Raw genomic sequence first — 13,841 nt, forward strand, 5'->3', positions numbered from 1 at the left:
AAAAGCCATCTTGTAAGCATTCCATGAATTCCTTTTCTTTGGATCCACTGGCTACGTTATTTACCCAATCCACCTGCATATTGAAGTCCCCCATGATCACCGTGACCTTGCCTTTCTGACATGCCTTTTCTATTTCCCGGTACATGTTGCGCCCCTGGTCCTGACCACTGTTAGGAGGTCTGTACTTAACTCCCATTATGGTTTTTTTGCCTTTGTGGTTCCTCAATTCTACCCACACAGACTCCACATCATCCGACCCTATGTCGTTTAGTGCCATAGATTTAATTTTGGTCTTAACTAACAAGGCAACCCCACCCCCTCGGCCCACCTCCCTGTCTTTTCGATAGGTTGTATATCCTTGGATGTTTAACTGCCAGTCCTGAACCCCCTGCAGCTATGTCTCTGTGATGCCTACCACATCATAATCATTCACGATGATCTGTGACATTAGTTCGTCTACTTTGTTACAAATGCTACGAGCATTCAGGTAAAGTGCCTTAATGCTAACTATCTTATCATTACAGATATTGGAAGTCCTAAGATGTCCAAAGTTATCCTTCCTTTTTGTTGAATTCCTAGTCTGCCTCAAGCTTAAATCCACCTGCCTACATGTTATCCTCCTGCGTATCTTGCCATTTAACTCCATGCTCCCTGTCGCTTTCACTTTCCCTTCCCCCCAACTCAGAAGTTTAAAGTCCTACTGACCACCCTATTTATCCTCTTCGCTAGAACACTGGTTCCAGATCGGTTCAGGTGGAGACCGTCCCAACGGTACAGATCCCCCCGATTCCAAAACTGATGCCAATGTCCCATGAAGTGGAATCCCTCTTTCCCACACCAATCCCTTAGCCACGTGTTTACTTCCCTAATTTTCTTGTCCCTGTGCCAATTGGCACGTGGCTCGGGCAGTAATCCGGAGATTATGACCCTTGAGGACCTGTATTTCAATTTTCTTCCTAGTGCTTGATAGTCCCCGAACAGGTCCTCCACCCTAGCTTTACCTATGTTGTTAGTCCCAACGTGGACCACAACAACTGGATCCTCCCCCTCCCGCTCCAATATCCTTTCAAGCCGGTCAGAGATGTCCCGCACCCTGGCACCGGGCAGGCAACACACCATGCGAGACTCCCGATCCGGCTTGCATAGGATACTATCTGTCCCCCTAATTATAGAATCCCCTATAACAACTACTTGTCTTTTTACTCCCCCCTCTTGAATGGCCTTTTGCACCATGGTACCGTGGTCAGCTGGCTCATCCTGTCCAGAGCCCTTTTCCTCATCCATACAGGGAGCAAGAGTCTCATACCTGTTGGACAAGGTCAAGGGCTGAGGCTCCTGCACTCCTGAACTCAGGTTCCCCCTGCCTGCCTCACTAACAGTCACACTCTGAAGTCCCTGATCACTTACTGGATGTGAATTACTTAATCTCCCAGGTGTGACTGCCTCCTGAAACAAAGTGTCCAGGTAACTCTCCCCCTCCCGATGTGCCGCAGTGTTTGAAGCTCAGATTCCAGATCATCAACTCTGAGCCGGAGTTCTTCCAGCAACCAACACTTGCTGCAGATGTGGTCATTGCCATTCACAAGGGGAACAGCCAGCTCCCACATCATACAGCTACAGCACATCACCTGCACAGCCATCTCTGATTAGTTAATTAATTTATTACTTTGTATAAATTTCAGACTAAAGTCACTCTCTCCATCTAAATCCAGTCTGCACAGCTTCAAGAATGAGATTGTCTATCAAATGTTCAGGGACAACCGCAATTATTGAAAGGCTCCAGTGATACATCTCAGAGTGAATGACTCAAGAAGAGGTACTTCAGTAGAATGCGACCAACAGTTTCACAAACGAGTGCATCTATTAAGCTAATTCTGGCAACTCGTGCTTCTCTTCACACATTTGTGTTTATTTACCTGCTGAAAGGAGTAGAGGTGACTTTGGGAGACGACATAGTGGAAAGAAGACTGTCAGCAAGTAACCTTGAGCTGGTTCCGGTAAAAATTGGGACGCTAGGACCATTGCCACATCTTGTTTTTTCCTGCTGTATAAAAGATGTATCTCCAGCAAGCAACGGGCTTGGATCTAAATTAGAAATCCATACATCGTAAGCACTTCAGTTACAATTCTAGGTTAGTAGCTACACTAACAGCTAATAAAGAGGTTGGCAAACAAAGTGGGTTCTCCTTCATTGTGCACTGCGTAACTGAGGAAATTGGGAAGATGTATAATTGCACTGCCCTGTGAACAACATTATTTCCAACATAAAATAGGAGCACCTGGGTAGAATAATTAGTCGGATCTTATTGGGATTAGTGGAGGGGAGAAAACAGCCAGGTTTCCTACTCCTGCTGGCCTCCAACAACATTGTGGGAAGAGCACTTGTCCAAACATTCAGGGAAGACAGAAATAACTCTACTGTAATGCCTCTTTTGGGCGAATTGCATACCAACACTCATCCTCAAGGTTCACATATTGCCAAGATACCAGAAGGCCTCTCGCACCTTCTTTACCATAACTGAACTAAACAATCAAAACATTGAATAGGAGAAGCGGGTACATTTATTGGAAAAGGAGAAGAAAAAAAAGACAATTTCCAAGCTCCATGGTTTGCAGAAGATCGTATTCCCCAAGTGAAGATAAAATACAGGAGGGGATGAACCCATAAAGCGTGACTTCAGACTTACATTGGACAAATGCAGGATATCTCATACGACAATTGATTAATCTCTCTGAAATGGCACCCACTGACATCTTTATTTCACATTTTATAGGCTTTACGTCCAAAGACAATCTAAATAGCCAATATCGGAGGACAATGCACCAGCCAATAGCCTTCTCCTTTGAATGGCTAAACAAAAGAAGTCTGCTGAATCTGGATGGAAAACCTGACCGAATATCAGGTGCACATTCCACAACATGCAGATGTGCAAATTATTAACTTTTCTAGTTTGAATTTGAAGAAAAGCTTGGCAGCTGTTCCAAGGTGCATTCTCCATGGCAATGCCTCTACCAATCAGAATCCAGTTGCCAATGAATCAGCCTTCTCTTCTCTTGCATTTAAATTGTTGTTCCTTTACAATTGGTATTCTTGTGAACTGTCCCGATGAGTGCAAGGAAAAAAGCTTTGGCAGTATTTCTCTTTTATCAGCAATTTATTTAGTAAACAAAAAAGAAAGAGGGCTTTTGACTTCAAAATGTCCCCAAAATTTTACAGCTCATGAAATATGGTTGTAATGTAGGAAAGGTGCCACTCCATTTATGCACAGCAAGGTTCCACAAATGGCAACATAATAATCACCAGGCCATCCATTTTTTTAGATGTGTTGGCTGAGAGATAAATGTTCGCCAGAATACCGAGAATTCCCTTCCTCTTCTATGAATAATGCCATGATCTTTTATATTCACCTGAAGCCCCAGTTTATTCAAAAGATGGTAGCTCCGACAGTGAAGCACTCCCTCAATACAGCACTGAAGTGTTAGCCCAGATTTTGTACTCAGGTCTATGGAGCAGGATTTGAAACCACAAATATCTTGCTCAAAGGCAAAACTGAAACCACAGTTGACAAATGTACATTGTACCTACAAACAACAACTTTAATGTTGACTTTTTAAAAACATGATAAAATGGAAATGTTCAATGGGACTGGATTTTAACATTGCTAAAAATTACAAGTATTGGGTCAAATGTTAATTTAAATTTAGGGTGGCACAGTGGTTAGCAATACTGTCTCACTGCGCCAGGGGCCTGGGTTCAATTCTGACCTCGGGTGACTGCCTGTGTGGAGTTTGCACATTCTCCCCATATCTACGTGGGTTTCGTCTGGGTGTTCCGGTTTCCTCCCGCAGTCCAAAGGTGTGCAGATTAGGTAGATTGGCCATGCTAAATTGCCCCTTAGGGTGAGGTTTCAGGATAAGAGTGGGAAATTGGGCCTAGGTAGGGTGGTCTTTTGAAGGGTTGGTGCAGACTTAATGGGCTGAATAGCCTCCTTCTGCACTGCAGGGATACTTCCAATTAATAAAACAGAGCAAGATCCTCAGGTTCAATCCAGAATATGACTAGTCATCTGCAGTACAGCTCATTCCCCCCCCTCCACCTCCGACATGCATTCAAGTTTACCTTTCACCTCCCCACTCCGCACCCCTAATCCCATACATCATACTGTACCTTTTTTCATCGTAGCAGATACTATAGGGAGTATGTTAGGTGCCTCGATGTCACTGCCCAGTGGGTTAATGTTACCTGCACCATGTTGGTCATCTAAACACAAACACAACCCAGAGAAACAGGCCAAGAAGAAAGAAAGAAATACCACGAAAAGAGAAAAAGAGAATGTCAGTCAGTAAGGAATAAAAGCATTCCTACTCGTAGTATAAGCCATAACAAATATTCACCCATTGAAAACAATGTGAGCAGGTAGGTCACTGAATATTGACATTATGATTTTTACATTCAGTCTTACCTTTGATTTTCAGTGACTGCTCAGTGCAAGATTCGCTAATGCTCTCATTGTGATAAACAGGAGAAAAAAGCACCAACATAAACTAGCCAAAAGCACCACCAATAACATTTTTGCAAAACAATTCAAAAAATCCAAATCATCACTTTCTTCTTCCCCACCCCCAAAGTCCACATATGATAAAAGGTACAAGGACACTTCTGACATAAGAGAGCAAACTCCATACTGGAGACTAACTGCAGAGTTTAACGCTACTGAGATCATATCAGATCAAGGCCAAGTTCACACAGACCAGGTTCAAAGAGTGGAACCCTTACCACGCTTCAAAGAAAATCAGTTTCGCACCATCAAGCATGATAATGGCTTTTAAATTCTGTCATGTCCCCGAAAGTTCTATTTTTAAAAATATTACACCATGCACTATTAAATGTATGCAGCCAATTCTTTTTTTTTCTCGTTTTTGTTTTTAAAAAAAAATAAATTTAGATCACCCAATTCTTTTTTTTTACAATTAAAGAGCAATTTAACGTGGCCAATTCACCTAGCCACACCTTTTTGGGTTGTAGGGGTGAGACACACGCAAACACGGAGAGAATGTGCAAACTCCACACGGACAGTGACCCAGGTCCGGGATCGAACCTGGGACCTCGGCAGCGTGAGGCAGCAAGGCTAACCACCGTGTCACCGTGATGCCCTTGAAAGGTTGGATTTGATAAATGTAATAATTTTTGGGCTGGCAACAGAAAAAGACTATGAGAGTTATCAGAATGTTGCAAAAATCACATCTCATTCATGCAGGCCTTTCACAAAAGGTGATCCTCCCCCCTACCCAGTCTATTTTACACATGATTCAGTGTCATGCAATATGGTTTACACTTAATGCCCTCTGGTCAACTGGAATAGGCAATAAATACTGCCACATCCCAAGATAAAAAATAAATTTATAATTTCAAATCTGACCTGGGACCTCAAACTGCATAGGGCTGATTGACTGTGGTTCACTGTTTTTCTCCTAACTGCAATACTGGCAAAGATCTTACCCACTTGCTGATGGCCATTCATGTTGTGGCAATTGCAAGTAGTAAACCATTTTTCTCTCAGTGCCCTCCATGGACCAAGCTGTTAATTCATCTGAAAACAGGCCACTAACATGCAGTTTTCAAAGAAATAGATAGAACATTAGAATACAATTTGAAAAGCATGATAAAAATCCCATGCATTAACTTTTTTTAAAAAGCATTTGCGTATGAAATTATAAATCAGTGGGCCTAATTATAAAATTCATAATAAAAGATTGGGCTTGCAAATTAGGTACACAGATGAATCCAGCAAGATGACATGTTGTTGGTCTATTGCAATTGGTACATAACCAACAGCAAGAATAACATCAAAATATGCAGTGAATAGCGTTCTCAGGAACTGGCAAACCGTAGTCCCAAAGAATGAGTGGGCCCGTTTTAAATCTTTCATTATTGAGGAATAATAATAATCGCTTATTGTCACAAGTAGGCTTCAATGAAGTTACTGTGAAAAGCCCCGAGTCAGCACATTCCGGCGCCTGTTCGGGGAGGCAGGTATGGGAATTCAACCCGCGCTGCTGGCATTGTTCTGCATTACAAGCCAGTTGTTTAGCCCACTGTGCTAAACCAACCCCGAGTACAAACACGGTGTTTAACAATGTGTTGAAGTCTCCTTTCTCAGGACGCTGAAGACCTGATGTAGTGTCACATTAGGCTCAGTACACATCGCCTCACTCAGCTTAATTTAATAATTTGGTCATGGTAATACTTTTAATCTATTAAGGAGGCCAGACTCCTAATATCCATTGGCTTGGAATCTACCACAGTTTGTGCCAGTGACTTGAATGTCAATTTACTTAACACCTATAAAAAACATCAAGAGTTTACGAATTAATCTGCCTGGAATACAAGTGTTGGTATTTCCTTATTACTTTTACAAAAATCAGTTCAATTCAGATGGTTACTGCTGGTGCCTTCTTTCTTCCACTATCTACTTTACATTACAACTAACTACAGCAGCAAAGCAGGAGGAGGGCAGATGCTAGCATTAACAGACTCAGACAGAGGTGAAGGCAAGTAAAAAGTTTATTTTGTGGTGTTCACATACCCTCCGTATTGTCAGAAAGCACTGAATAACTATGACACCCTCCTTCACTCGCCTCTCCATTACGACACACTTCTACCTCGTCGGTACCATCGTCCAGGGGTGGTAATGGAAGAAAACCATCATCAATTGGATCCATGTAGTCATAGAAACCAGGGATTAGAAACGTAATATTCTAGAAAATAAAAATACTTCCATCTCAGAATAATTCAAATGGTGATGAAATGTATTAAAATCAGATTCTTTACATACCCCACATACAAAACAACACACCTTGAGAGAGTCCTTTTTTGACATAAATATTAATCCAATTTAAGTTAATTCCTCTGCTGCAAATAGCAGATAAAAATAAATTCAGGCAAATCTCATTCACTAATTTTAAAATCACTTAAAATTAATATTTTGAATATTATTTTATATTAATATTCAAAATGTCCACTCTCAAAACAAGGCACAATTGTTAGAAGAGGAGATTCTCAATTCCGTTGCAAAATAACTCCCTGGTGATGACTCTAATTAATCCTGAGGGGTTATTTGGTTATATTGAAGGCATTCTAATATTTCAGACAGAACATACATGTACTAGTCAGGACATTTAAAATTAAATATTTTGTTGCTGCAGATATAAGGAGATACCCTTTGAGCATGGAATCTACTTGCTTTTTAGTTCATGCATCTTTTGAATCAAGCATGAAAGCTAATAAAAAAGCTACTCCCCTCATGTTAAGTACACAGTTTGACTTATGGATGACTGCTTTTTGCCTATTGTCATTGTAGTGCCATTCCTCAATCGGGGCCTCAGGCTTGCCTTTTCGCTTCAGTCCCCAATTTAGGATCTTTCAGCTGGCACTTTCCTGCTGATTTTTTGCCACTCTGTGCCTCCACAACTTTTCAGGCCAATTTGTGCGTCAATCAGCATCAGTTCCCCTAATTCGCAAACTCTAGCCCCAGAGAAAATATGAAAAAAAGGCAGAACCTAATTGTGGTGATATGCCTATGGGCCATATCACAGAACAAAGAACAATGCAGCACATGAACAGGCCCTTCAGCCTGCCAAGCCTGCGCCGACCATGGTACCTGCCTAAACTATAACCATATATGCACTTAGAGTCTGTATCCTTCCATTCCCACCCTATTCATATATTTGTGTCGATGCCCCTTAAATGCCACTATCGTACCTGCTCCCACCACCTCCCCAGGCAGCGCGTTCCATATATTTAACCACCCTCTGTAAAAAAACTTGCCTCGCAGTTGGATGGTGTGTGACCTCCAACCAGCAGGTGGCGGCACAGACACACCACGCAGTCTTTAAACCACCTGTGACTCGGATATAAAGGGAGCCATATCCAGCCATCTTCAAAAGAAGATTAAGAGGGTAATAAGACGTACATGTGAATGGTCAGTGCTAGGTGCAAGTTCCAGAGTAGTTAGCAGACTCCGTGATAACGTGCTCTGTACCAGATTGCTATCTTACCACACAAGACTCAATAAAAGATTCTGGTTTGGACAAGTCGAAGTGTTTGGTGAGTTATTTCGTGAAGTACAAAGGATCAAACAAAACACTAATAAAGGAATGAAAGTGTGGGTAACTGGCAATGAATGGATAGACAACAAAAAGCAGGGGAGAATACAGCGAACAGCTGACTGAGTTAAATATTTTAATTTGCACTGTTGGGGCATGGAGATGTGCTTGTTTTGATCTTGGTGTTTTTCTGTTGGGCAATTGTGTGGGAATTGTTTGATGTTGGAGTTTGTTTGTATGAGCGGGGGGGGGGGGGGGGGGGGGGGGGGGGGGAAATAGGTGGGAGACTACCTGGCGCTGGGGTTGGGGGCCACCAAATTAGCTGGGCGAGATAGCTCTCGGAAGCGCAGTGCGGGGTGTGCATATGTTTGGTTTAGTAATGGGTTGGGTTACAGGGTGTTGTTACTGGGGGAGGGGAGGGGGTGAATGTTCTGCTAACGAGGGAGGGACTTGGGCTGAGGGACAGAGAGGAGGTTGGGGGCTGCCTGGGGAGGATCGGTGGAGGATCCAGCATGGGCTGGAGGCGGGCCAAAAAAGGGGATGGCTGATCAGCGGAGGAGGGTGCAATGAGCCCCCCAACTAGGCTGATCACCTGGAATGTTCGAGGGTTAAATGGGCCGGTCAAAAGGGCACAGGTGTTCGCGCATCTTAGGGGATTGAAGGTGGACGTGGTAATGCTGCAGGAGATGCACCTTAGAGTAGCAGACCAGGTTAGACTGAGGAAAGTCTGGGTCAGCCAGGTCTTTCACTCGACTAGATTCAAAGAATAGAGGGATCGCGATCCTGACCAATAAGCGGGTGGTGTTTGAGGCGGGTAGAATAGTCTCGGACGTGTGAGGTCGGTACCTTATGGTCAGTGGGAAGCTAGAGGGGGTGCAGGTGGTATTAGTAAATGTGTATGCGCCAAATTGGGATGATGTTGAGTTTAAAAAGAGGATGTGAGGGAAGATACCAGACCTGGACTCGCACAGGTTGGTCATGGGAGGGGACTTCAACACAGTTATGGACCCTGGTTTAGACCGGTCAAGCTCGAAAACAGGCAGGATGCCAGCAATGGCAAAGGAACTAAGAGGGTTCATGGAGCTGATGAGGGTGTGGATCCATGGAGATTTGGGCAGCCGAGGATGAAGGAGTTCTCTTTCTACTCACACGTGCATAAAGTGTTTTTCCGGATTGATCTCTTTATTTTGAGCAGGGCCTTGCTGGCTGGGGTGGTGGACATGGGGTACTCGGCGATTACAATCTCAGACCATGCTCCGCACTGGGTTGATCTGCAGGTTACAAAAGACAGTAACCAGCGCCGGCACTGGAGGTTGGATGTGGGACTTTTGGCAGATGAAGGGGTGTGCGAGCGGCTGAGGAAATGTATTCAGAGCTACCTGCAGGTCAATGACTCGGTGGAAATTTCAGCAGCGGTGGTGTGGGAAGCATGGAAGGCGGTGGTTGGGGGGAGCTGATCTCGATCCAGGCCCATAGGGAGAAGGTGGACAGGGCAGAAACAGACTGACTGGTAAGGAGATACTACAGATTGATAAGAGGTATGCGGAGACCCCAGAGGCAGGGCTTTTGAGGGAACAGCGGAGGTTAGAGGTGGAGTTTAGCTTGCTGACCACAGGGAGGGCGGTGGAGCAGCTGAGAAAGGAGAGGGCAGCGATCTATAAACATGGAGAGAAGGCTAGCAGAATGCTTGCACAGCAGCTTAGGAAGAGGGAGACAGCTAAGGAGATAGGGAAAGTAAAATATGGAGATGGGAATCTGGTTAATGATTCAGTAGGGGTGAATAAGGCGTTTAGGGATTTCTACAGCAGGCTGTGCAGGTCGGAACCCACTATGGGGCCGGAGGGGATGAGGCATTTTATGGAGGGGCTGAATTTCCCAAAGGTGGACGGGAGCGGGTAGAAGGGCTGGGGGCCCCAAACGGGCTGGAAAAGATAGTGGAGGGCTTGAAGGTCATGCAGGCGGGTAAGGCCCTGGGTCCGAACGGGTACCCAGTGGAGTTTTATAAAACGCTCTCGGGAATATTGGGGCCAGTGTTGTTAAGGATCAATCGATGTTCAATGAGGCAAGGGAAAGAGGGGTGTTGCCCCCGACGATATCACAGGCAACGATTTCGCTGATTCTCAAGTGGGACAAGAACCCGGAACTGTGCGGGTCCTACAGGCCGATCTCCCTGTTGAACGTAGATTCCAAGTTGCTGGCCAAAATCTTGTCCTCCAGGATCGAGAATTGTGTTACAGACGTTATTGGGGAGGACCAGACGGGGTTGTTAAGGGCAGGCAGTTTGTGGCCAACGTAAGAAGGCAGTTAAATGTGATCATGATGCCCCTGGAATGTAGGGAGGTGGAGGTAGTGATCGCAATGGATGCAGAAAAGGTTTTTGATCGGGTAGAATGGGACTATCTGTGGGAGATACTGGGACGGTTTGGATTCGGGCAGGGCTTCATTGACTGGGTCAGGTTACTGTATCAGGCTCCTGTGGCAAGTGTACGGACGAATAGGACATCAGACTATTTATGACTGCACCGGGGGACGAATCAGGGATGCCCCTCTCCCCACTGTTGTTTGCGCTGGCTAGAGAGCCGTTGGCAAAGTGCTCCGAGAGCCTCAAGGGGCTGGAGAGGACTGGTCCCGGGGGGAGGGGGGGGCACAGGGTTTCGTCTCTGCGGATGACCTGTTTCTGTTGGCCAATTTTCAGGGTATAAGCTGAATATGGGAAACAGTGAGAGGTTTGTGGTCCAGGCGAGGGGACAGGAGAGCTGCCGTTTAGGTTAGTAGACGGAAGCTTTAGGTACCTAGGCATCCAGGTGGCGCGGAAATGGGACCGGCTGCAAAAATTGAATCTGGCCCGGCTGGTGGACCAAATAAAGGACGTTTTTCGGAGATGGGACGCGCTTCCGTTGTCTCTGGCTGGGAGGCTGCAAATGGTGAAGGTTACGGTCCTCCCGAGATTCCTATTTGCATTTCAGTGTCTACCCATTTTTATTCCGCGGTCCTTTTTTAAGCGGGTCAACAGAGTGATCACAGGCTTCATCTGGGCGGGCAAGACCCCGCGAGTAAGGAAGGTAATGCTTGAGCGGAGTCAGGGAGGGTGGGCTGGCACTGCCAAATTTTAGCAACTATTACTGGGTGGCTAATATAGCCATGATCAGGAAATGGGTGGTGGGGGAGGGGTTGGCACGGGTGCATATGGAGGCGGCTTCATGCAAGGGCACCAATTTGGGGGTGTTGGTAACTGCGCCTCTGCCGTTCCCGCCGGCACAATACTCCACCAATCCAGTGGTGGTGGCGGCCCTGAGAGCTTGGGTCAGTGGAGGGGGCATGTGGGAGCATCAGTCTTGGCCCCAATCTGTGAAATTCGCCTCTGGGAGTATAGATGGGGGGTTCCGGTTATGGCGGAGAGCGGGGATTGAGAGAATGGGGGATATGTTCATAGAGGGGAGCTTTCGAGTAGGAGGGCGTTGGAAGAAAAGTTTGGGCTGGCGAGGGGAAACAAATTCAGGTATCTATAGGTGCGGGACTTCGTTCCAGGTGTCAGGTAAACAGGTGTCAACTTTCCCACTCCTACTGCTAAGGGAGATTCAGGACAGGGTAGTTTCCAGAGGAGAAGGGAGCATCCTGGACATTATAAGGAGCTTATGGGGTCGGAGGAGATGCAGACCGAGGAACTGAAGCGCAAGTGGGAGGAGGAGCTGGGAGGTGAGATAGAGGATTGTCTATGGGCAGACACGTTGAGTAGAGTCAACACGTCCGCAACATGTGCCAGACTCAGCCTGATACAATTTAAGGTTGTTCACCGGGCTCACATGACAGTGGCCCGGATGAGCAGATTCTTTAGGGTGGAGGACAGGTGCGCAAAATGTGCGGTAGGACCGGCGAACCATGTCCACATGTTTTGGACATGTCCAATGCTTAGGGGATTTTGGCAGGAGTTTGCGGATGTCATGCTGAGTCCAGAGGTGGCAATTTTCGGGGATTCAGAAGACCCGGGAATCCAGGAGGAGAAAGAGGCAGATGCTCTGGCCTTTGCTTCCTGGTAGCCCGGAGACAGATACTATTAGCATGGAGGGACTCAAAGCCCCTAAAGTCGGAGACCTGGCTATCGGACATGGCTAGCTTTCTCTGTTGGGAGAAAATTAAGTTCGCCTTGAGAGGGTCACTGTTAGGGTTCACCCGGAGGTGGCAACCGTTCATCGACTTCTTCGCTGAAAATTAATCGTCAGCAGACCCAGGCGGGGTGGGGGGTCAATAAGGGTGGGACCTGTACGAGAGGTAAATGGCTTTTGCACTATGTTTATGGTTTCATGTATATTGTTTATTTTATTGTTACTATACCATTACTACCTCAATAAAATGTTTATTAAAAAAAGAGAATACAGAGAACATCAAAGGTATATGATGGGAGAGAAATTAAGAATGAGTTAGAGAGAAAAAAGGAAATGTGATTAAGCAATGCGCAAGGTAGATAGATACTGGAACAGAGGGAAACATGGTGAGAAACAAAGGCAAATAGAAAGCACCACACAGTGGGAGAGAAATACAGACATATGAGCAATGTCACGGGGGAAACAAACTTGTAAGATATCAGTATAAAAGTGGAGAAAGAGTTGGTTGTATTAAAGCACAAAAGCATTTCAAATAAAAAGAGACTAGAGTTCAGGCTCCTGATTCAGGTTGCCGTCCAGTGGGATACTCACACCCAATGAGTTGTGAGAGCCCACAAAACCCTTGAACTGTACAAGGACTATTTACTGATATAAAGACAGTTACAGTCATAGAAGGACCTGCTAGACTGTTAATCAGCCTGCAGATCTTTCCACTAGTTCACACTATTCTGCAAGGGATCATCTCAACAATGCAGAACGAATGAAGAGGATCTAACTGACCATGAGTAATGCTGTGCCAAAAGGTAAATATTATGAGGTTTTGTACATAGTGAAGTTGAATAGATGAGGGAGTCATGTCGAAATATAGAGTTCTGGACATCTTACACTTATGAGAACAGTTTGAAATAAAAAAGGGGTATTTTCCATGAGACATGGAAGAGTAAATGGGAACTTAAAAGCAGTTTCAAATCAAGAACTTTTTTAGCAGGTAAACAATGAAAACAACTCAGTCTCTAAACTAGACCATTTCTTTCAAATTAGGAGCTGGGAAATTAAAATTTTCAATCGGGGTAAGTAGAACAGTGGGTGAATTAATAAGAGTACAAGTATACAGAGCAGGACCAGAGGGCCTTTTCTTCAGATCATGGACGGACCTGTTGTTTGCAGTTCCTGCATTATGTGGGAACTTCAGGATACTTCATATAAGAAGTGTGCCCAACTGCTTCAGTTTGAGCTTGGTATTTCCAAGCTTATGGGGCAGGTGGAGCATCACGATGAATCAGCCTGGATTGTACATTCCAGGAGGTGGCCACCCCTCAGGCAGCAAGAGTTCAGGATAGTAGATAGGTGGTCATCAGGAAGAGTAGGAAGAGGCAAGAAGTACAGGGGTGTGTGGCAATCTGAAACAGGTACTCAGCATTGGAGACTGCCAGGGGCGACAAAAGCTTGAAAGGATGCGGTCCAGGCTATGGCAACCATAAACAAGGGACTGCACAGGAGAGAACAGCAAACAGTAGAAATGCAGTCGTTACAGGAGATTCCATGGTCTAGGGGGCAAATTGGCATTTCTATAACTTATGCATCTTGGATAGTGTGTTACTTCCCCAGTGCCAGAGTAAAGAACAATAAAGA

The 13,841-nt window shown here is 45.3% G+C and overlaps 1 protein-coding gene across 2 annotated transcripts in view; it reads right to left on the reverse strand.

Moving 5' to 3' along the window:
• pask (PAS domain containing serine/threonine kinase) overlaps positions 1-13,841 on the reverse strand; it is a 75,913-nt gene that overhangs the window by 42,338 nt on the left and 19,734 nt on the right. The window contains exons 9-11 of one of the 2 annotated variants that reach the window (XM_038816986.1): positions 6,588-6,759; positions 4,169-4,261; positions 1,917-2,085 (exon numbers count right to left, since the gene is read on the reverse strand). In XM_038816986.1, the coding sequence (XP_038672914.1) occupies positions 1,917-2,085; positions 4,169-4,261; positions 6,588-6,759 (434 nt within the window). The remainder of the gene's footprint in view (positions 1-1,916; positions 2,086-4,168; positions 4,262-6,587; positions 6,760-13,841) is intronic. The other variant, XM_038816987.1, reaches the window with a different exon arrangement.

Source organism: Scyliorhinus canicula, chromosome 13 (assembly GCF_902713615.1).
Source record: "Scyliorhinus canicula chromosome 13, sScyCan1.1, whole genome shotgun sequence".
NCBI classification, from domain to species: domain Eukaryota; kingdom Metazoa; phylum Chordata; class Chondrichthyes; order Carcharhiniformes; family Scyliorhinidae; genus Scyliorhinus; species Scyliorhinus canicula.